Source organism: Nycticebus coucang, chromosome 4 (assembly GCF_027406575.1).
Source record: "Nycticebus coucang isolate mNycCou1 chromosome 4, mNycCou1.pri, whole genome shotgun sequence".
NCBI lineage: Eukaryota > Metazoa > Chordata > Mammalia > Primates > Lorisidae > Nycticebus > Nycticebus coucang.
In genome coordinates, this window is record NC_069783.1 from 7625570 (window position 1) to 7650397 (window position 24828).

The following is a 24828-nucleotide window of genomic DNA, read 5'->3' on the forward strand; positions in this document are numbered from 1 at the left end:
GCAACTAGACAATCCTAGTACTGGCATCACCACCTCAGCTCCACCTCAGACCACACGACATCCGAGTCTCATCAGGAGCCGCAACCTAGATCCCTGGCACGCACAGTTCACAGCAGGGTTTGCACTCCTGCGAGAATCCACTGCCACTGCTGAAGAGACAGAGGCAGAGCTCAGGCAGGGATGTGAACAATGGGAAGTGGCTGTGAATACAGATGAAGCTTTGCTCGCTTGTTGCCTGGAGGTTGGGGGACTCCAGTTATAAAGCATCCAAGAAGGCTTCACATCAAGAGAATGCTTCCTCAGTACAAGATTTCTTAGCAAAGAGAGTCATCCCCATCTTTGGCAATACCAACATGTTACACACTGTATGATGTACTTATTTACTTTTTAATCATCTACTCTGTTTTTGTACAGCACAAAGTGAATGGCGTCCCCCAGAGTTGGCCAATCTGAACTACAAGGCTTTCCCAGCCCCTCATGCAAATACACTACCCAAATATATACTGAATACTGAACTTATTTATAGAGGAAATGTATAGACTTGGATATGCTTCAAAATACTCTTGAAAAAGATGGGAAAAGGATAAACTAAGAATGGTGGAATTTTAATAATTGTTGAAGCTGGGTGATGGGCATGAAGGTTTGTTCCATTATTCTTTGTACTTTTATGTTTGAAAAGCTCTCTAATAAAAAGTTTAAAATATATATATACTACCTCGTGGCATGTTTTAAGAAAAGTTTAAACAGTGTCACCTGAGCCAGCTAAAAAGACTTTGATATAAATGTGCCAAGGAAGCAAAAAGACCACACTTAGATCTTATTTAAAACATCATATTAAAAAAACATCATATTTAAATCTTGATATAAATATAAACCCTTATCCACTATGGGCAGTGCCAATCAGGTAGTACGGCAGAGACTGAGTAAGTTATCCGTAATAGATTTTCACAAGTTTTTAGGGCGCAACTGCAATCACCAGAGGCAAAAATTAGATTAAGAAAATCAGAATATTCCAACCCTCATAATAATCAAAACATCATAGAACACAGAAGTATTACAAAAGTCTTGCACATTACGCACCCCACCACAAAAACTACTAAAGCACAGAGCAAGGAGTGCAAGTTCATCCTCTCAGGGAATTTCCACTTTACACAACAATCTGCAGTAGAGCAAACCTAGAAATCCTTGTCTGTGAACACAGAGCAGAGCCGATGGGCAAGCAGCAGGGGCCCCATCACGGAGCCAGAGGAAGAACCACAGATAGGGCCTGGCTGCCCCAACCGGGGTGCTTCCTGTCATGCACAACCGCAGCTAGCAAGGAAAATTATGGTATTTCCATAGTTACAGCCCTCAGGGTGGTCCTGAGAAAGGGAGCTAAATGAAAACACACACACACACACACCCTCTGAAGGGTTGTAAACAAAAGTTTCCATCATAAATAATTCTCCCCCACCAAGAATGAACAAACAAAAAGCCTCTTTTCACTAGTGGTAAAATCTAAAAAATGGCAATAGAGTTCTATCAATGTGCTTTACCAGACTCCTAAAAGCTACTTAAATACAGAAAAAAACAAAAAGAAACAAGCAAACACATAAAAAAAAAATTAAGATAAAAAGATCTGCAAAATAGATGAACTGCTTGTGATAGAATAAAATGCCTTAAAATCCTTTTCATCTGTACTTTTTTCATAAATTATAAATAGTAAATTCCCCTCTAAGACCATACCAAAAAAGAGAGCCCATTCCCCATCTCTTTTTCTATTAAAAATAAAAATTTTTAAAGTTGGCCTTGAGAAAAACTTTTCAAGTACATATAAGAACAAAGGTCTATATATTGTATCTTTCTACACACTTGATTCTCACATATATCCAGATAGTCTTCATTTTAAAATGATCAAGATTACTTACCATCCAAAGCAAAAAAGTGCAAGATAAAGGCCCAAAAGGGTAGCAACTACATGTCTTATAAAAGAGCTAGTTTTGCTTGAATGTAGATAAGTTCGAAACCAAATGGCTGCTAGCAAGGCAAAGAGTTGGCACACTACAAAGTTGACCTGTAAAAAAAAATTAAAATTTTGTATTAGCAATACAGACACGAATTTTTTTCTTTGATGTTACATTTAAATTCTCAGGACAAAAACAGCAAAGTTATATAAAATTAAGATCTCCCATTTTACAAAAAACAAAAACAAAAATCAGGGGCCTTCCCAGGGATGAGCCTCTAGTTCAAAGTAACAGGCCAATGTCCAATACTGTCTGTGCTACACCTGGCAGGAACAGGTGGTGCCCATAGGTGGAGGCGGCAGCAGGAGGGCGAGACAAGGGACACCTGAAGGGACCTGGAAGACACGGTTTGCAACAAAGACACAGACGGCAAGGCACCTATGGGTCACACCGGGAAGAGAAACTGGTCTTAAGGACTGAGGCATCCTAGTAAGTGGTGGAATGAAGAGCCCAAGTGTGCTTACAAGGAATGGAGAGGGGCCGTGCTCCAGGAGCTCCCAGAGAGTGAGGCAACAGGAGGGCCAGGATGGATGGCCATCTCAAGCTGGAAGTGAAGGGGAGTCTGAGAAGCCCCAAGTATTACCACTGTGAACAGGGGGCCAGAGGCTTAGCTCCGGAGGGGCAGCACAGAATGAGAGACATGGGCAGTCTTCAAAAAGCCAGAGTCCACCAAGGTCAATTTTTAAGCTTCCTCATTATACTTTCTAGGAACTACACTGCTCTTCACCTGTGGAAGAGAAATGCACACTGGTATGACTGTGCTCTTTTCTCTCCAATAAAAGGGTCGAGGGTAACAAGCCTTACGGTAGGTAAAAATCTCCATTTCTCTTGTATATGCCTCGAAATCTATAAATTAAAGAATCCAATTGACATTAGGAAACTATAAAAAATACATTAAAATATGATTGCAAGAGGGACTTTACCTAACAATTGCAATCAGTGTAACCTGGCTTATTGTACCCTCAATGAATCCCCAACAATAAAAAAAAAAAAAAATACATTAAAAAAAATCACCTTTTAGAGGCACTTAAATTATGAATAAACCACACTATCCACACAAATGATCCTAGAGATACGTAGCTCTACCTCTCTAGAGATAGCTCTGTCTCAATCAGGCAAGCATGCTCTTTCGCTTGCATTCCAAAGAGAAAAACAGTTGAACACAGTAGTGCACTGCCTAAGAAACCACCATCCTTTAAAACAGACTCAATGCAAACAAAATGTCTTCCTAACAGGTTCTAGCACTTTTTCCCTCCTAAAGGGGTCTAATCATATATTTTTAAAAATTAAGCAAAAAAATATACTTTGGAAAAATTTGTATTCTTGATGTCAGTAACTACTAACATCTACATAGCTTCTTACAGTTTAAAAACTTTTTTCAAACACCTTTTAATTTCCTTCAAATAGTTCTTAATCTAATTAACAAAAAATTTACAGACTATCTGCTGTGAGCAAAGCATAGGAAATCTAAAAATGTCTGAGTCCTAGGACTAGCCCAGGGTGACTTCAGAATCTAAGGGAAAATGTAAACGTATACACAAGAAACTTCAATTTAACATCGGTGTCTTTTTCAAGGCTAAGTAGAAAGAGAGTGCTTGCTTTAGGAACACAAAGGAACGAGCCTGAAGAAGCAGATGTGACAAAGAACCTGGGGCCAGAGCAGTAGTTCTGAACCCAGCTGACCTCCACAGCTGGCTCAGGAGCTTCTCTCTCCCTCCCTCTCTCTGCTTCCTTGCATGTTTGGATATTTATATAATATAAAATAAAATATTTAGAAGCATTCTAGGACCACATACATACAGAATTTTACAGAATCTTTGTAATCATCTATTCACCGTTGTCACCTTCCAGATAAGGAAAATGAGACCAGGCCTCACTCCAAACACTGAATCAAAATCTTTGCGGAAGTAGGTCCAAAAGTCCATATTTTAAAAAATAAATAAATACACAGGTTCTTGGGATCCTCAAGGTACAAAAACCTATGCACCGACAGTAAGGGAAAGCACAGTCTAAGAGAAAAGAATCATGTGAAGAAAGCACTTGAACATGAAAACGCAACTGAGCAAAGTGCAGGCGGGAGCTGTGGGAGATGAGGTTCAGTGGGGGTGGGCGCAGAGAGTGAGGGCGTTGCCTGTCATGTGAAGGCATTTATAGTTAAGTTACTAGTGATGAAACACAAAATTTAAAATAAGAAAGTAATGTGACCAATCTGCTGCCTCTGCAAAGAAGGATCCTGACAAGGAGAGTGTAGGACGGGTCTGGAGGCTGGAGGAGAGCAGAGAGACAGTTCAAAGAGTTCTTGGTGCTGGAACCATCAGGGCTGTCGTAGTCAGGTGGACTGAGAATGGGAAAAGGCAGCAAGTCTTGGATGGATGATGACAACATTGATCAAGACTGGGGGATACTGAGAGAAAGAGCAATTTCAGGAGAAGAAATGATCTACCTCAGATATGCTTAGCTTGAGTGCCCAGCGCACAAGCGTGCACACTCCAAACACAGTTTGGAAAGACAGGACTGCACCAGCAGGGGAGAAGCGAACCTGGGAATAACGGATACAGTTGAAGAAAAGCTATGGAAAGATAAGAAGCTACTACTGGGAAGTATCTTAAGGCCTGTAACGGACATGTCCGAGACCAAGTACCAAAAGCAGCAGGGGAAGCCGAGAAGCTAGACCTGGGGCAATGCGTGGAGAAGGGGTGTCGAGAAGCAGTGGTCAGTGTCAAATGTCACAGAACATAAAACCAGCCACACAACTATACTGGTGACCCTGGTAAGAGGAGCTGACGAGGAAACGAACTCTCAGAGTTTAAGTAACCTACAGAACACGTTTAGCCACTAAATGCCAGGACAGCTGTGCAGGAGATAGGAAGCTGCATGGTATGTGGTCCTGCTCAAAAAGAACAAAAGGAATGAATTACAGCACAGAGCTGGAGGACTCAGAGGAACCAGCCGTCAACCCCACACACACACCACCCGACGACGGGTAACTGGGCCTTGTAATTGAGCTGGGAAGCCTCAGAAGAATCTGGACACAGTCGGACAATGGTAGGAACTCTAAGAAAAGGGAAGAGTACAATTCATAGCAAGAGAAAAATCTGCAGGACATTCCTATGGAGAAATGCAGACTGTCTATTAGGAAAAACTTGAACATACACAGACTCAGACTTTTTGAAAGGTCTTAAATGTAAAACTTTCCCAAATGGAAACTATCTTAGTCACTCTTGAGGGGGATGAGGCTGGGGGCAAATGAACACTGGAGAGGGCGAGACAGCAGAAAGAAGACGCAAGTGAGCGTCTCCAAAAGCCTAAAAGGAAACTTGTGCCCTGAAGCCTAACACAGCTATGGTTTACGTGTTGTGTTCCATCCCCATGCTGAGTACCTGACACCTATTACCTCATTTAATCCCTAGGTGTTATTTCTCTCCATTTTATTCAACCAACTTAGGTTAGGTATTGGGCTCAGGGTCAATTCAAACTCAAACCCAAGCCTGACCCAACTCAAGGCTATTCCATGGCCACCTCTCTGCTGGGCCAGCCTCCACTTCCAGAGAATGTCTCAAAACCAAACTCTATCACCTCAGGCAAGATTCTAAAAAAAAGATGCTGTTGGCTACCAAACACTGCCATCCTATTTCACAAAACATCAATATACGGCTCCTTCTCCTATCCAAAAACATGACAAAAAATATCCTAGATGGAGTCAATATACGTTTGTTTTCCTTTGTTACAGGTGAGGCAGAGCACAGGGAAGATTAAAGAAAATCTTAGCTAAACTGAAGATTTACTTGTAACACATCTCATTTCCATACAAAAAGAAGTGAACATATAGCTGGCCGATGTGGTGGGCACCTGTAGTCCCAGCTACTCGGAAGGCTGAGATAAGAGAATCCCTTAAGCCCAAGAGTTTGAGGTTGCTGTGAGCTGTGACGCCACAGCTCTCTACCCAAGGTGACAGAGTGAGACTTTGTCTCAAATAAATAAATAAGAGGTGAACATAAATGTACCTATGAAAGTAATAGTTTTAGGTACAGCAGAAAGGCTGTTCTTTAAGGTGCTTTTTTACAAGAGATAGTGAGCAAAATATTTTCCTCAACACTGAGTGACTTGGTTCAACTAAATTAAGTCAGCGTCTAGGGCAGTGATTTTCAACGAGTGTGCCACGAAAACTTTTAATGATCATTAATTATTTTCAAACAAAGTTCAAAGCACAGTACATATATTTTTTTTAACTTTTTCTTGATCAACATAGTTTGAGTGTACTGTGGAAGTTTAACTATAGGTTCAAGTGTACTCTGATATAAAAAAATAAGTTGAAAAACACTGGTCTAGGGCCACAGTCTGAACACCTACTTACTACTCAGTATTTATAACACTTCAAAGCAACAGCAACAAGACTAAACCATTTTTAAGAATTTTCAAAGATAGTTTTAATAATGCCCCAAAAGATATTTGTAAAAGCATTTAGGTAGCTTAAAGACCTTTATTTATTTATTTATTTATTTTTGAGACAGAGTCTAATTATGTCGCCCTCGGTAGACCGCGATGGTGTCACGACAGCTCACAGTAACCTCAAACTCTTGGGCTTAAGCGATTCTCTTGCCTCAGCCTCCCAAGTAACTGGGACTACAGGTACTCACCACAACTCCCGGCTATTTTTTGGTTGCAGTTGTCATAGTTGTTTAGCAGGTTCGGGCCAGGCTCGAACCTGCCAGCTTTGATGTATGTGGCTGGCGCCCTACTCACTGAGCTATAAGCACAGAGCCAAGAGGTACTATTTTTATCTAAGTGCTACTGAGGAAATGAGGGAGGTGACATCCTACCTTGCTGACCTGACTTGGTACAGCTCTTTAAAGGACACCGGACAATGACCATCAAAAATTAAATTGTAATATCCTTCACCAAGAAATTCAACATTTACCCCAGATAAAGTGGTGCAAATGCACCAGAGGGCTATGCATGCCAAAAGGCCCGATGCAGCACTTTCTGAAGCAGATATAAACAGTGCTCGTCAAAAGGGGACTAGTAAATAAAAGGGATATTTAATGTCTGTAGAAAAACAACCATTTCCACTTCCCATTAGTAGGAAAGTAAAGTTAGTTCAATTAATGTAACTGCAATAACTGGACTCCCTTTTGGAAAAAATAAGTTATACCCCAGCTTCCAGAGCTGTGCTCCTAATGTTAATGGCATACACACTTGTGCTCAGCACTGCATGGAGGTGTAAGCTCGAGCCCCTCTGCTCTCACAGTACCATCCGCAGCACTCTCCATACCCACCACCAGGTTTGTGCCAAGGCCACACTTCCCACAGGCTGCTGTCCCAGCATACAGGTGCGGCAAGGAAAGTAAGTCAGGGCACAGGACTCTTCTGCAAGGCTCCATCTGAGCCTCTTCCTCCCCTCCCTCACGCCTCCAGAGGGGGGCAGCAGCTCTCCCACTGCCTCTGCAGTCTCCCAGGGTGCTCCCCAGTTACTCCACCTGCTGACCTGCCCCTTGACATCTGCTCTGCAGACACAACTGTGCTAAGCACTTTATAACTACAATCTATTTAAACTTTACAACAACCCCTATGAGACAAATTCTATTATCATCTTCACTTTATGGAGACAGAAACAGTTTAAATACAATAACTCATTACAAATTAAACAGTCTGGATCAAGAGCCTGAATTCTTCACCCCTACATTATACTGCCTACCACTGTGTTTAAAATTAAATCGCAAATGGAGTAACAGTCCATACACAACCACGGCTGTCATTAGTGCTAGCTACCTATACTTGGTTCCCCTCTATGTAGACAGAAACATGTACTTTCTAATCCCTCGTGGGTACTAGTTATAGGTGGTGAACTGTTAGCAGAAATGGTACCACTTCTGGGCTGGAGTTGTTAACTGCCAGGAGAAGAATCTTCAGAGCTGTCCTTCTGCCTGTAACGGTTCAGAAACGATGAAGAGCAAAGCCCCCCTCTACCCAGAAGTCCACCAAGAGAGACCTTTGCTGTTTTAAGCCTGTGAGTTTGTTACCACAGTATAACCTAGCTTTCCTCAACTTGATATAACTAAAGCTACATATGTCCTAGATAAGAATATAAGAGATTATATAATTTTATGTAAGATAAATAATAATGTGTGAATATAAATTTTATGTAGTGAACAGATTTACTATTAAGACATAAAAATATGGCTTGGCACCTGTAGCTCAGCAGCTAGGGCACCGGCCACATACACTGGAGCCGGCAGGTTTGAACCTGGCCCGAGCCTGCCAAACAACAATGACAACAACAACAATAAAACAGCCAGGTGTTGTGGCGGGTGCCTGTAGTCCCAGATACTTGGGAGGCTGAGGCAAGAGACTCACTTAAGCCCTAGGGTTTGAGGTTGCTGTGAGCTGTGATACTACAGCACTCTATTGAGGGTAACAAAGTGAGCTCTGTCTCAAAAAAAAAGACATGAAAATATAGAACTACTATAGAAATACTAAAAACACTGTAAGTAACAATGTGGAAGAAAAAAGGACACACATTGGGCGGCGCCTGTGGCTCAGTGAGTAGGGTGCCAGCCCCATATGCCGAGGGTGGCGGGTTCAAACCCAGCCCCGGCCAAACTGCAACCAAAAAATAGCCGGGCGTTGTGGCGGGCGCCTGTAGTCCCAGCTGCTCGGGAGGCTGAGGCAAGAGAATCGCGTAAGCCCAAGAGTTAAGAGGTTGCTGTGAGCCGTGTGACGCCACGGCACTCTACCCGAGGGCGGTACAGTGAGACTCTGTCTCTACAAAAAAAAAAAAAAAATTAAAAAAAAAAGAAAAAAGGACACACAACTGTTAGTATTCAAATTGTAGACAGAACTCCCAGAAGACAACAGGAAAAAGCATGGGGGAAAAATTGACACAAGTCACAGAAACTAAAAATGTTAGATTTCTTTTTAATGTGGTAAAAAGAATTATGTAGACCTGCCACGTTTTGAGATGGAAGATCATCAGGAAACACTGTTGAGTGAAAAACACAGTGAAAGTTGCAGAAGCAACACCCAAACTATGTACATTCATGAAGCTCACACTTGCGATGAGCCTGCCATGCACTCACTGTGTGCTAGACACTAATACAGTCTCCGTGGAGTCGTTCATGAGGACTGTACTTCACTACTCAGCAGATGCTCAACAAACACCAAAGCAAGCAGGCACAGTGCAGTACAATGTGCTCAACAAGAGCAAGGCCACACAACCCTCACGGCCACCTGGCACAAGCAGGTGCCCCACCTTCACTTGACTAGACAATACTAAATTGCTCTACTAAGCAGTCTGTACCTATTTACATTCCCCTTAGCAGTGTGAATACCACTGCTTAATAATCTTCACAACACTCAGTACTATCAGCTTTTCATTTTTCCCAAGTTAATAAATGTAAAATTTTATCTATTTTTTAATTTCCCCTGATTACTAGCCAGGGTGAGCATTTTTCATATGTCTACTAGACATTTAGTGTTCTCTTGATATCCTTTGCCCATTTTTCTATCAGGATGTCTTTTTCTCACTGATTTTTTTTAAATTTCAAAATATTAAGGGAGTTTGGTACGATGGCTCACACCTGTAACTCTAATACTCTGAGAAGCCAAGGCAAGAGGATCACCTGAGCTCAAGAGTTTGAGATAAGCCTAGCCAAGAGTGAGACCCCCTTCTCTAAACAAATAGAAAAATTAGTCAGGCATGGGAGCTCGTGCCTATAGTCACAGCTACTTGGGAGGCTGAGACAGGAGACTGTTGGAATCAGGAGTTTGAGATTGTTGTAAGCAAAGCTGGCACCACCACATTCTAGCCTTGGGCAGCATGAGTGACACTCTGTCTCAAAAGAATAAATAAACGAAATACTGAAAAACTCTTTGTATTCCTGGCCTATCTTATTATCATCAAATTTCAATTCTATACAGTATCAACTTACAGGTATACTAACTTGATTTTAAAATTATACTGCCCCCCTACTAAAATAGCATTCTTTTCAATAAGGATTATGTCATTAACAGATGAATAAGTAAAATGTGGAATATCCACATGATGATTATTTGCCAATAATAAGGCATGTGAACTGATACATGCTGAGCCATAAACTCTGAAAATATTATCCTCATGAAAAAAGTAGACACTAAAAACCACACTGTATGATTCCATTTATATGAAATATCCATATAATTTCATATATATTCCATTTATATGAAAGAATAGGCAAATCAATAGAAACACAAAGTAGATAAGTGGTTATTTAGAGCAGAGTGGGCTGGAAAAATGGGAGTGATCACTAACAGGAACAAGGTTTCTATAGCGAATGGGTACGAAGTTTCTTTTTGTGATAAAAATGTCCCAATTTAGGGGTGTGAGTTGTACTACCCAGTGAATATATTAAAACCACTAAATTATACACTTTGAATGGATAAGTTGTGTAGTACATGAATTATATCATGATAAACCTCAAAATACTCTGTGCATTATCTTTAAATACCAATTACAGCTTTCAATCATCAAGATGAAGTATGCATATGTATACGGATATGTTACCACCTCAGCATTCCCATTCCGAGTAGTTCATAAAGCCCTGGCAAGCCCCCAGGCCCTGGGACCAAGAGGTCTCCCTCCCTAGAGCGTTTCTGCCAGAACTACCAGGAAGAGGCTCTTTTCTTCCAGTCCTAGGGATCGGTTAAGTGGAGCTGGTTTCAACTGGAGCAGCCTGCAGCCATTTTCCACTACAGCAAAGAGAAATACTTTTGACAAGAGAAAAGACCAATATGCCAAGAAACGCAGAAAGGGGGTGGGGGATCAGATAAGGAGAGAGGAAGAGGGACGGGGAGACGGGAGAAAAGGAGGAAACAGAGGCAAAGAGGATGCTAGTTAGTCTCAGTGATTTGCTTTCCAGAGAGATTTAGTATGTTATTTATTACAAACTCTTTCCTTATTTAACTGATAAACTTTCTAAGGATCTATGCACAAATATAACTAAATCCTAGGGCTCTTTTACTTAATAAAACGGCACAAATGTTGGGAAGAAACACACATAGGTAAGTGGTTAACAAAGTCAGGTAGACTTAGGGTTCAATGTGAGTGCTGGGCCTACCTAAGTGACCTTGGATACACTATTTCACTTCTCCTAATCTTAGTAGTTATCTCTTCTGTAAAATGGGAGCCCTGGGTTTGGTTTCCGCACAGTTAAGCTGCTAAAAGAATTAAATGAGATAACCCTGGATCCTGGCAAGATCTCAACACAGTTCCTGGCACATGTAAACACGAATATCAACATACCACCTACCGTTATTAATAAACTTACGATTTGTCACATGTATCTTTAGCATAGAAAAGGTTTGTAGGACTCCTACTAGGACCCTTGACCCCTGACTGCATCTTTTCCCCACACCCTCTCGGGGAGAGGGACAAGGAGCCTCGGGAGTTAGAAAGCCCTGGCCTTGGGTTCTGTCTCCTCACTCACTAGCCCGGCAACCTTCAAAACACTGCTTGGCTTTTTTCGTGATGCCCATTTTTCAAATCTGAACGTCACGGCTTTTTAGAGAGATCACAAAGATCTGCTTGTTACATGAGATCACAAACTCCTCATCACTGATGCCTGTTAGCCTTGGAGGCCTTTGCTATTTGAAGCCCAGTCCAGTGAAACCATCTAGGTGTAAAGGGGGGTTTTTCCCCAGGAGATTTTTTTAAAATTTAGTCAGTCGGTAGGGCGCCGGCCCCATATACCGAGGGTGGCGGGTTCAAACCCGGCCCCGGCCAAACTGCAACCAAAAAATAGCCGGGTTGTGGCGGGCGCCTGTAGTCCCAGCTGCTCGGGAGGCTGAGGCAAGAGAATCGCTTAAGCCCAGGAATTGGAGGTTGCTGTGAGCTGTGTGAGGCCACGGCACTCTACCGAGGGCCATAAAGTGAGACTCTGTCTCTACAAAAAAAAAAAAAAAAATTTAGTTTCCTTAACAGTTACAGGGCTATTCAAATTACCTATTTCATACTAGGGCTGGGGAAAATGGGGAGTTGTTTAATGGATACACAGTTTCAGATGTGCAAGACATAAAAGTTCTGGAGATCTACTGTTCAACACTGTGAATGTTCTTATCACTCCTCAACTATACACTTTAAAATGGTTTAGTTGGTAAATTTTATGTTTTTACCAACACACACTATGAAGGAGACAACAAACACAGTGCTCCTGAAGTCACTCCTCTCTGGGATGAGCTCTAAAAGGCAAGCAGGCGGCGAACAAGGGTCTCCCTTACTCTGGAGTATGAGTGTGGTATTCATCACCATCCCCCGAAAGTACAGGGTGGTTGTACAGTCTCCCACAAATCTAATTTTTAAAATCACCTTCCCTGAAAAGGGAGCCTGAACTAATATAAAAAGCTGTAAAAAAAGAAAGAACTTGGGGGAAGGGAATGGAAAAGGAAAGAACCATAGATTACCCCGGTATTACTGATTTAAAATTGTATTTTCTAAATAATAATGAATCAATTTCTATATACCAAATTTAAGTGATGAGTGGTATTGATTGAATGTTATGTAATTTTACACAACTACCAAGCATCTTTTAAATGCGGAACCAAATAATATAAAATCCCCAGTCTCCCCACTTTTCATCATCAAGACAGGAAAGCCAGCCCCCACTGGTCAGAGAAGAAGAAGAGTCTGAATGAGAAGAAGCAAGGGGGTGCTGGGGCCAGCGCTCCGCCCGGCTGCACACAGGCCTCCCACTGCTAACTGACCTCCCTCTGATAGAGAAAAATGTGATAGTTGGCATACTGGCTGTCTTGAAGCTCAAAAATACATGCACATCACTCCTAGAAGGACAACTAAAATTTCTAATTCCTTGTCTTAGTAGCTTTAAGACACCCAAAGCAAAGTCTGAGTTTTCCATTGCTCAACTGGCTGTATCAGTTAGGACTCAAAGTCAGACCCGGGAAGGCCACTGATGCTGACTGACAATCACCTAGGTCACCCGTATCGTATTCTTATTTTTACTCACAATGCTTTCACAAAAAGAAATGTTTGGTTTTAATTGTTTTCATCGTTCTAATCAAATTGCCAAACTCTGTTAAACCAAATTCTTACTCTGAAAACACAACGGAATTCTTTAATATACAGGCCCCAAACACCATCTTGAGCCCTCCTCACACCCTTGACTCCAGACTCACATCTTCAATGGTCTACACATTTCTACTTCAAAGTCTCACCAGCATTTGAAAATTAACACAGCCCAAAGGAAAGTCTTTCATATCCAAACCTTTCCACACTTCAAAAGCCACTTCTCAGTTAAAAAAAGAAAAAATAAAAAGTAAAATGAAAAACAATACAAAAGAGAAGAAAAGAAAAAGGGGGGGGGGAGCCACTTCTCTTCAGTTCCTGACCCACCCCAATTATTTGCCCAGCTGATTAGGCCAAAATTTAGGAGACATCATCCTTGATTCTCTTTTTCTCAAATCCAGTGAGTCACATCAGCTCTACCTTCACGTATATAAGGACACCTCTCACCATACCTGTGTTACCACCATCACCTAGCCTAGACTGTCATCACGACCCACTGCTCCCCTGATCCCACTTGTGCCCTCCACAGACTAATGAGATCTTTTTTTAAAAGGAGACCAGAGCAGCTAATTCCTCTATTCACAACATCTGACAGATTGCCCCTATGCCTGGGCACTCAAAATGACGACTTCCAAACAGTGCAAGATGGTAGGTCAGGGTGAAAAAGACAAACTTTATAATGGAGAAATCTGACAAAGATTACCCTCAGCCAGGTGACCAAAATTAACATCAACAGTAATCAGTCACACTGAAAGTAGATACCCTTCATATGTCATGAAAAAGACACTTGGTCTTGGTAATCTGCCTCACAAACACCTATAATCTCAAACTAATCATGAGAAAAATATCTGATAAATCCCACTTGAAGGATTACGCCACAAAATCCCTAACCAGTACTCTTCAAAACTGTCAAAGTCGTCAAAAACAAGTCTGAGAAACTGTCACAGTCAGAGGAACCTAAGGAGAAACACTGACTACGAGGTCTGACGATGAAGTTTGTGAACTTGCCATCATGTGCTGATGTTGGCAGCTCTGTACAAATAGCTCGGTAAAGCGGCATAACCCTGGAATATCAGTGTCTCACAGTTGTGTTTGTGTTAATGTGTGGCGGTGTCATTATTGCTGTTTCATGTTTTTGTGTGCGGTGGTGAGAATGTCCGAGCTTAAATTAGAGCAATTAACCAACACTGGTAAATTTTTTGTTACACTTGGCAAAAGTGGAAGTGAAATCAGGACATGTTAGATAATGCCATGAAGAAAATAGCAGTGTACAAAGGGATGAAAAGTTTTTCTGAGGGGAGAGAAACTGTCATTGAAGAAGAAAGGTCAGCGCAGCCAGTAACTAGCAGAACTGATGAAAACATTGCAAAAATTCATCAAATTGCGCATTAAAATCATCAGCTGACTGTGAGAAGCATAACAGACCAAATAAACGTCAACAGAGAAACAGGAAAATCTTAACTGAAATCTTGGGCAACTCACGGCTCTTGCATCATGAGGATGCAGCCGCTCACACAGCACTGTCTATGAGGGAGTCTTTAGCCGTAAACAAACAACCGCATTGGAACCTCCTCCCTACATACCTGACCTGGCCACCAAATGACGGTTTTCTTTACTCCAAGAAGAAAGGAAGACATTTTGATGACATTCAGCACATCAAGGGTAATACAATGACAGCTCTGATGATCATTCCAGAAAAAAGTTCCAAAACTGCTTTGACGGGTGGATTGGGCACTGGTATTGGTGCATAGCTTGCCAGGCAGAGTAATTTAAAGGTGATCATAGTGACATTCAGCAATGAGGTATGCAGGACTTTTTGTAGGATGAGTTTGGAAGCTGAATATCAGACCTCATAAATGTAATACAGTAACCCATGTAAGACCCAAACAAAAAAGGACCCTGTTGTGGACCCTGTTTGTGCCCCACCTTCCAACCTCCAAACTCATACAACAAAGCTCTAAACCTCAATGGAATGGTATTTGGAGATGGGACCTTTGGGAGGTAATTAGGGTTAGCTGAGGTCATGAGGGAAAGGCTGATGAGGTTAGTGCCCTTATAAAAAGAGATAATCGGAAAAGGTGCTGGTACTCTGTTAGCAAGATTCTGCTTAGAAAAGGCCAAGTGAGCATGCTGCCAGATAGTGGCATCTGCTTGCAGAATCCAACCATGCTGGCACCCCAACCTGCCAGCCTCCAGAACTGTGAGAAAATACATTTCTGTTGTTTGAGCCATGTAGTCTATGGTATTTTGTTATGGCAGCTAACCAATACATACCTTAGATAAAAACTAAAGAAATCCAAAATACAGAGATTGGTTCATAATAATGTATTGCTACTGCTTCACTAGTTGTGACAAATGACCAAACTAATGTAACATGCTCATACTCAGATGTAGGGTATTTGCAAACTCTACCATCTTCACAACTTTCTATAAATTTAAAACTGTTCTAGGGCGGCACCTGTGGCTCAAAGGAGTAGGGCGCGGGCCCCATATGCTGGAGGTGGTGGATTCAAACCCAGACCCGGCCAAAAACTACAAAAAATAAATAAATAAATAAATAAATAAATAAAATAAAAAACTTGCCAGTTTAAAAAAAAAAACAAAACTGTTCTAAAATAAAAGGTTTATTTTAAAAAATATGGTTTCCAATTATATTTAAATTATAACCAAACCTCTCCCAATCTCTTTCACTCATCACCTAATACCTTTATTTTGCTTGCTTATATTTATGTTCACAAGGGTTACAGAGGACATGAGTTACACAAGTGTATGCGTTTGTTAAAATTGATAAAACTGCACATTTAAGACAGGTGCATTTCACAATATGCATGTTATACTTCAATAATCTTTTTTAAATACGTTATTACCAAAATGGAAACTCAGTCTTAGGCTAAGATCAAATATAATGAGAACTCTAATGAAATACTGAGTACCCTTGAACTTGGTGGCTTAAAACAGTAACATTTCTTTTGCTCTTTAATCTGCGATTTGGGTGAGATTCAGCATGGATACCTCTCTGCTGCAGTATCTGGCATAAGCCAAGGACTGGAGTTATCTAAAGGTTTGCTCACTCACATGTCAGTTGATGCTGGCTGGTATCTGAGACCTCATTTAGGACTTTAGGTTCAAACACCTACCTACATACAACCTCTTTATGTGCCCTAGGCTCCCACACGATATGGTGGTGAGCAGGTTACAACAATTTCATATTCAGTATGAGTCCAATTTTGTTACAATACACACTCTCTCTAAAGTTGCCTCTGGACTAAGGAATAAAAGGTAATCTTTAAATTTTCATATTTATACACTTATGTATTTCAGAAATTTTATACAATAAAGATATCTTACTTTCCAAATCACATATATAATACACAACTAAATGCAATTCCCTACCAGTATACATATTAGCGAAAAAACAAATCAAACTGGAAATGCCCAAATGTTAAACATATTTACATGTTATAAAGGAAAAATCAGCTCCTAAACAGCAAAGATATTAAGAAGTATCTAATTGCTAAAGAAATGAAGTTCACCTTTGCCCTCAGTTACTCAGCCCAAGTCCACTGCTTTGCTCTCTTCTGGATCTTGGCCTTCAAATGGCCTAATGCCTCTTTCCCAATCATCTATTGTGAAGATCAAAGTCATTTGATAGCCTAACCTATCATCATTTCTGACCATCAAAATAACATAATATAAACAATGCATGTCATTCCTATTTACTGCTAATATATAAATATTAACTTTCAAATACATATAAATAAGCATTCTAAATTTAACTTGGAGTGAAAATCATTTATATGATTTATAACTTAAATATATTTTTATTACAAAAGTAAAATATAATAATTGATCAGTAAGAAAACAGAAAAACCAGTTGATGAGTACTTATAAAGGGTTATTTATACAATAACTTTAGGAAGAACATTATATCCTTGGAGTCAAATTTTTTATAAGCCAATACATAATACTATTATTTGTAAAATTTGTAAAATTATTTAATATTTTTTAAATGACCTTTAAGAACTACAGTTGTTTTCTAGTTATTTGGTTCTATTTGTCATGAAAATTGGCCTTTTTGAGAAGAAACTATTTGTAAATTCTAGAAATCTACTGAGAAGAAATTAAAAGCAGAATAGCTCTGCCATCTCTATTTCACAAAGAAAAAAACCCTAAATTCACACATAATATCCAAAATGAATCATACATATTAAAATATATAAGGAATATGAAGAAAAAAGGAAGGTTTTAAACCAGGGTTTCTAACACACGTATTATACTCACTAATTAAACCTAAAATCAAGGCTTACAATGTTTTGGAAAGATAGTTCCAACTGTTTTCAATCAACAGAGAGAAACAAATGTTTATAGAAATAATGTTTAGAGGACAGTATCAATCATTTTCAGGAATTGAAGACAAATCTTTGAGCTGTATCTCGATGACATTCAGCTTTAACTCAATATTAATTCAACACTCAGCCATTAGACATTTGACCAAAAATGCGATCTGGTAAACTCTTACTCAAATACAATTTTAGATAACACATTTCCAATGTAACACATGTTCCACAGTTATGTTCTTTTTTACACCTAAACACACAATCACCCAGTTCTACTAAAATGAGACAAAGAATGAGTCTAAGAAGCAGTATTTTGGGCATGCCTCACAGTTTCTATCATTGTCTCAACAGGATTACTTATGACAGCATGCTTATTTATAAGCCAGCAATTTTATTTTTCAGTATGTTTTAGTAAATAACAGAGGCAAAAAGCAATAAATCTTCAAACAAGTATACCAACACTGCAAAACTCTTAATGAGGACAACAGTTAAAAAGTGAACTTTTCAAGATGTGGGGCTACACCATACCACAAGCTCTCCAAGTGTTCATCATGGGCCCGTGAATTCCTTACTAGAAGATTTAGGGGTATTGATGCCTAATGTTCATAAACCAACCATGTGAAGAAAGAATGGAAAGTCTCCAATTTTCTAAAAGATGACCATGGGCCAGGCACAGTGCCTCATGCCTGCAAACCCAGCTCTCTGAGAGGTGGAGGCAGGAGGATCACTTAAGACCAGTAGTGAGGTTACAGTGAGCTATGATCATACCACTACACGCTACACTCTAGCCCAGGTGACAGAGCGAGATTCTGTCTCAAATAAATAAAATAAAAGGTTACCATGAAGAAGCGGGCTTATTTAGATCACTTCTGAATTATTCCAGGAAGTTTCCAAATACCCAGATGACAAATTGTCTGATAACTACAACTATTCAGAAATGAAATTTGGCTGCCTTAATAAAGAGAACACACACTGCTCCAGCAAAAATGCTCAAGAAGCCAAATGACTATCTTTCAGAGGCTTAGCAGAGAAAATTTTATTTCGCACAAGTATTGTGCACAAAAGGTGCAATGGCAGTCACGACTAACATTTACAGAGTGTCCGTCATACTCCGTGCGTGGGCATAAAATGAGGCTTAAGTAACTCACGTAGCCTGAAGTGAGGCCAAGAGATACAACTAGACCCACACTTTAAACACAGGCTGACTCCTGAGACCTGGTCACCATAATCTGAACACATGAAACAAACTGTAATTCACTAACACTGCCCACTCTCCCCACTGCCCTCTGAAATCCAAAGCCTAGCACAAAGCCTGGCAATCAATAAATACTAAATGAGTGAGCCTGTCTATCTTTACATTGCAAACACTGTTTCCTTAATTAGAAGTTGCACTTTGGGGCGGCGCCTGTGGCTCAGTGAGTAGGGCGCCGGCCCCATATGCCGAGGTTGGCGGGTTCAAACCCAGCCCTGGCCAAACTGCAACAAAAAAATAGCTGGGCGTTGTGGCGGGCGCCTGTAGTCCCAGCTGCTCGGGAGGCTGAGGCAAGAGAATCGCGTAAGCCCAAGAGTTAGAGGTTGCTGTGAGCTGTGTGACGCCACGGCACTCTACCCGAGGGCGGTACAGTGAGACTCTGTCTCTACAAAAAAAAAAAAAAAGAAGTTGCACTTTGCTTTGGGATTCCAGGAAAATGTATCCTTCAAGATTTCAGCTCAAACCTTACTTTGCCCTGGGCAATCCAACCCCCCAGCCAAATACAGTTGTTTTCTCCTGAAAGATTCCAGAGTGTGATACAACCTGTCCTGCTCTTCCATTGTAAGAGAGCTGCAGCTGGGCCCCTCTCCAGTTACATCCCCTAACTACCCTCCACCCTCACCCTTCACCCCCTACCTCACAAGTCTCCTTGCATGCCCTGTGGCCATATGACAAAGCTCTCAAAAAAGTAATGTGAGCAAAAGTGATACACATGTGCCATCCCGAGCCAACAACCCATGACAACTGGAATTCTTTATCCTCCTTGCCTGCTGGACAACTGGAACTCACCAGAAATAGCACGCCTGCGAAATTTTTAGACATGCAAATTATCAGTCCTCAACTCAAACCTACCGATTCAGAAACACACCAGCTCAAGATGAAGGACCACTGCCCTACCAGCTTGATAAGGTTGATAACAATGAGACTGCAGGTAGCAGTCTGCATGATCAGGTGAGGCAAAACTACCCATTGACAGGGACCTTTCACATTAGTCCCTGCCTGTCTGCCGGGTATACATTTCAAGACCCCACCCCCTACCCCCAGGGAAAGCCTGAAACCATGGCAAGCTCTGAACTCAGTATGTACTGTTTTTTCCTGTATGTATATACCTATGGCAAAGTTTAATATATAAATCAGGCATAGTATGAGATTAGCAACAATAACTAATAATAATACAGAACAATTATAACAACATACTGTACTAAAAGTTATATGAATGTGGTCTCCCTCTCTAACTAGAATTTTCCATTTAGTACCTTGGAAAGCAAAACTGCAGCTAAGGAGGGGACGAATGTGCATCAAAACCGTTATGTGAGAAAAATAAACCACTACCATCTTAAATTCAATGAATTATCTTAGGACTTTCTGCTGTAGCAGCCTTATCTAAAATAATCTCTACTTAACTGTCTTCTGACACTCATTTACACACTGTAAATATTTATCAGACTTTCTCTTTCCACCAGACTAGAAGCTCAAAAGCAAGAATCAGCTCTTACTCATCTTTGTCTCTCAGAGCCTAACCTAAGATCTGACCCATACTACAAACTCAATGAGCAATGACAGTGCTTGTCCCTTTCTACCTACCTTTCCTACCAAATGTTAATTCCCTACGTCTAAAGTGATACTAATAACTCATCAAGTTTCCTTTTAAAAATGTTTTCTACAATCACCAACACTGACTTTAAAACTTTACAATTCTACAATTCTCAGAATGATACCAATTTGTTCAACATCTGTCCTCTATACTACTACCACAGAGCCTACCTGATTCCAAATTTCAGACACGAATCTTGATTCTGATAATAATCCACCTTACAGTAATACATCCAACCCTGGGCTTTCTTTTTCTGTACCTAGCCGGGTCAGACACTGTTGACTGAGTAACAAAGACGGCTGATTCACTTGCTACCCCACGTTAGCAACCTCGCCAGCGCACACTGACTTGTACTGCCCTTCTTCTTCCATTTACAACAGCTAAAACTTCACTGTCATACATTCACCAAGTCTGGAAGTAGACAAAATAATAAGAAATAGCTTAATGTTTACATTATGTTCTAGTGGTTCCTATTTTCAATAAAACTAATACAAAAATAATCTAAGAGTAGCTTTTGTCACTATCCTAGTCAATTTTATCTTTGTTGAAATGGTCTCAACATCCTATTATCTTTAATATTCTAAGTATAATTATTTTCATCTAACTCCAGTGTCTCTTACCCAAAGCAATATTCCTAAAAAGAAAAAAAAATCACTTTGTAGATTACAATATTATGAAGTAAAACTCTGAGTCTATGCCAAAAACCTTGTTGGAACATATTTCTCTATTAATTCATATTTTCTATACCTTAAAAAGAAACAAGTCTTTAGAAATAAATCTCCCCAATCCATATAAAAATTGTAACAAAAACTAAAATTCCACTCTTCAATTTTGATTAGTATATCAGAATTCCATTCAAGTCTAACAGAAGGCTAAAGCTCAATGTTTTGATACCAACTTTACCAAGATTTTCCCTGGCAAACCAGGACATTGTGGCTTTAAAAATATTTTCCAAAGGCTTGGTGCCTGTGGCTCAAGCGGCTAAGGCACCAGCCACATACACCTGAGCTGGTGGGTTCGAATCCAGCCCAGGCCCACAGGACAACAATGACAGCTGCAACCAAAAAATAGCTGGGTGTTGCTGTGAGCTGTGATGTCACCGCACTCTACCCACAGCAACAGCTTGAGGCTGTCTCAAAAAAAAAAAAAAATATATATATATATATTTTCCAAGAACAAAAGGCAAAGACATAACTAGTACCATCATACAGGAAATGTTCAGAGAATACAATTATAGCATTCAGGATTACAAGCCTATACTATGGAACCCTTAACTATCTCCAAAGATACTAAGTACCAGCTAAACATTCCTCTACCCTCATCTTCTTGGCTTTAACTCAGTCACCAAAAATCTCTGTCACTTCTATTCTTGGGATGTAGCTAATATGAACAGCTGTGTCAGTCCTGGTATAAGAAAAGGCATGCTAACACTCTCAGCAAAGCACGCTGTAGAGGAGATTAAACCTAAACTCCAAAGCCTGAACAATTATCACAAGATGAAACACTAGGGCCACAAATCAGTCCAGAATATACTGACAGGGGATTATAAAATGATCAACACCTTTCCAAGTACTACATTATTCCCCACTAGCTAGACTTCGTTTAAATGTCCCAAACGATAAAATAATCTTGACAATACAGACCAATTAATAATAGCAGTACTGGGTCTGCAAACAGAATAATATGAAATTCCAACCTTCCACTTTAATGGGGTTATTAATTTTCAAGATTATTGCCAAGATGTGATCTTCTCCAAATAAAAAGAACTAGTTAGAAAAAATTCAATTTGAAACTCTTGGCCAATTTAAAGATGAAATTACTAAAGGATGAAATGTAAGAAATACATCTTCAACTATTACTTGACATGGCTTCCGAGCATTCTGCAGTTATTGCCCTGCTCGAGCTATAATCTTATCTGTCAATGTTCCTTTAAGTCTCAGAACAGAACAATGTACTTCAGATTGGGTTGACCATCATAAACTATACTAGACACTGCTACCTAATTCCTAGTGGCCAATACAAAATCTGGCCTAGTCAAAGCTCCAGAAAAGAAAACTTAAAATTATAGCCACAATTTTAAAAATCTAATTTCACAAAAAAATCCAGGTTTCTGGTGTTTGTGAGGTGGGGGAGGCACAGCAGGTGTCACAGTGTATAAGGCCTAGTAGGGTCTCAAACATGACTAGGAACTGCAGTTGGGCTTCCGCTGTCAGTAAGCTAAGGACCATCCAATCCCGCTCACTGGCCCCGATTCCTCTCTGAGCCTGGCCTTCCTCTTCAGGAGCTGCTTTTCTAAAACATTCAAACCAAAGAAGGATCTCATCAGTCTGAACTCTTAAAATATGCAGAAGCAACCCTAGGAAATGGGAATCTAAGACAAGCTGTTACATTGCCAGGAGAGGACCTGAATGAATGGACTGCCGTTAACACTATGGATTTCTTCAACCAGACCACGTTATGGAACTAGTACAGAATTCTGCACTGAAGCAAGCTGTCTAGTCATGTCCTCAGGTCCTACGAATATCATAGGGCAGACGGTACTAATATTAAAAAGCCAGTCAAATGTTCCGCTCCAAAATACACTATTTGCTGACCTGGGTTTAGGATCAGCTTGATGATGAAACTCTTTCCTCTAAGATTGGTGTCCCATTTCCCAAAAACTTTATGTCCATGGCAAAGACCAATCTAAAGTGTCTGTCAGGGGTCTGAGCCTGTACTTATCATCAGTATCCAGCGGCAAGAGGCGGCTCACCTCAGTACCTCCTTTGAGCACTGGCCCAAAAGCAGGAGTTTAATCGGATTGTTAGGTGTGAGTTGGCACCTCTTCAGGAATTAATTGAGAAACTTGGATCAAAAAACAGGTAAATATTTCTTACAGAACAGAGTTACCCTCATGCTTCCTGTTAAATCAATTTCACTGCAGTTATAGACTAGTATGATCAAACTTTAACAGGATAAAAAGATATATTGTCTACTGATAAAATTGTCTCAAAGGTACTATTGGCCTAATAGTTCCAGGATGAGACCTTAAGGCACAGCCAAATCTGAGGTGTCGCATGTAACCCTGTTTTTATCACAGAGATTTGTTTGTAACACGGGATGACTAGCCCATAACTTATGTTTACTTACAATTTTTCTCTTCAAGAAAATGACTGAGCCTGTTTCAGGTGATAGCATAATGGACTTTAACAATTTCAACCAATAATTAATAAGTTTCCAGAACAAATTTCCTAATAATAAAATCAGGTTGATTTTATTTATTTTACAAATAGAAAACAGTATTTCCAAATTTCCTTAAGATTTAGAATTTTTATGACATTAGTTTGATGTTTCTATGCTTGTGTTTTTTATGGATAAGACAGACATATATTTTTTCAAAATCCCTAAGTGCAATTTAAATCATTATATAGCACATGTGAAATGGGAGTAGCCAAAGTTTTTTTTTTTTAGAGACAGAGTCTCACTTTGTCACCCTCAGTAGAGTGCCGTGGCAACTCACAGCAAACTCCAACTCCTGGGCTTAGGCAATTCTCTTGCCTCAGCCTCCCATGTAGCTGGGGCTACAGGCGCCCGCTACAATGCCCGGCTATTTATTTTGTTGCAGTTTGGCTGGGGCCGGGTTCGAACGCACCACCCTTGGTATATGGGGCCAGTGCCTTACCCACTAAGCCACAGGTGCAGCCCAGCCAAAGTTATTTTTAAAGTAACTTTATTTTTTAATCTTTATTTGAAATTTTATTCACACCTATCTAAATTACTTATTATTTATAAAGGCTTTGAAAGGCTTTATTCAAATTAATTTAATATGTAGCTTTGGGCTCTGAAAAAGAAAACTTCTACCCAAATATGACAAACTTAGGCCTCAAAGCCACTATTTTCATTCATATTTTTTTCAGAGACCTTGAAATTCTGGATAAGAGACTGGAACAAAGTACTCAGAGTACTTGATAATTTTGTTTTCTTTTATTAAAAAATTAATGTTTTTACTGAGACTTGAACCTTAGCTATACGTAGTGGAAAAATCAGCATGAACTTTATCCCAACAAAGTTAAGACATAGGAGAACTACAAATAAGGAACCTTAAAAGTGCACACATTTTGTATACACAGCTCCAGGTTTGGTCTGCTGCATACTCTCTTTTTTTTTTTTTTTTGGTAGAGTGCTGTAGCGCCACAGCTCACAGCAACCTCCAGCTCTTGGGTGTAAACGATTCTCTTGCCTCAGCTTCCCGAGTAGCTGGGACTACAGGCGCCCGCCACAATGCCCGGCTATTTTTTTGTTGTTGCAGTTTGGCCAGGGCCAGGTTTGAACCCACCACCCTCGGTACATGGGGCCGGTGCCCTCCTCACTGAGCCACAGGCGCCTACATATGCTGCATTCTCTTTAGAGACAGTAAGAGAGTGTGTGTGTGTGTGTGTGTGTGTGTGTGTGTGTGTGTGTGTACGTGCATTTTTACAGGAGACAAAATGGGAGGAATAAGAAAAAAAATTTACTCCATTCTATTAATATGCAAAAGTGGCTTGGGCTCCCATAGGGGCTTTATCTAGTTTTCATTGATTTTGTATCAAAATCTGAAATTCTATTTCTAT

At 40.2% G+C, this 24828-nt stretch overlaps 1 protein-coding gene and 1 pseudogene across 1 annotated transcript in view; one reads left to right on the top strand and one right to left on the bottom strand.

Annotated features, from left to right (window-relative positions):
• The window catches only part of MBOAT2 (membrane bound O-acyltransferase domain containing 2), a 129869-nt gene that overhangs the window by 90410 nt on the left and 14631 nt on the right, over nt 1-24828 (bottom strand). The window contains exon 2 of the mRNA XM_053589857.1: nt 1908-2053. Coding sequence (XP_053445832.1) covers nt 1908-2053 — 146 coding nt within the window. The remainder of the gene's footprint in view (nt 1-1907; nt 2054-24828) is intronic.
• On the top strand, nt 4913-23104 carry LOC128584813 (MOB kinase activator 1A-like; annotated as a pseudogene).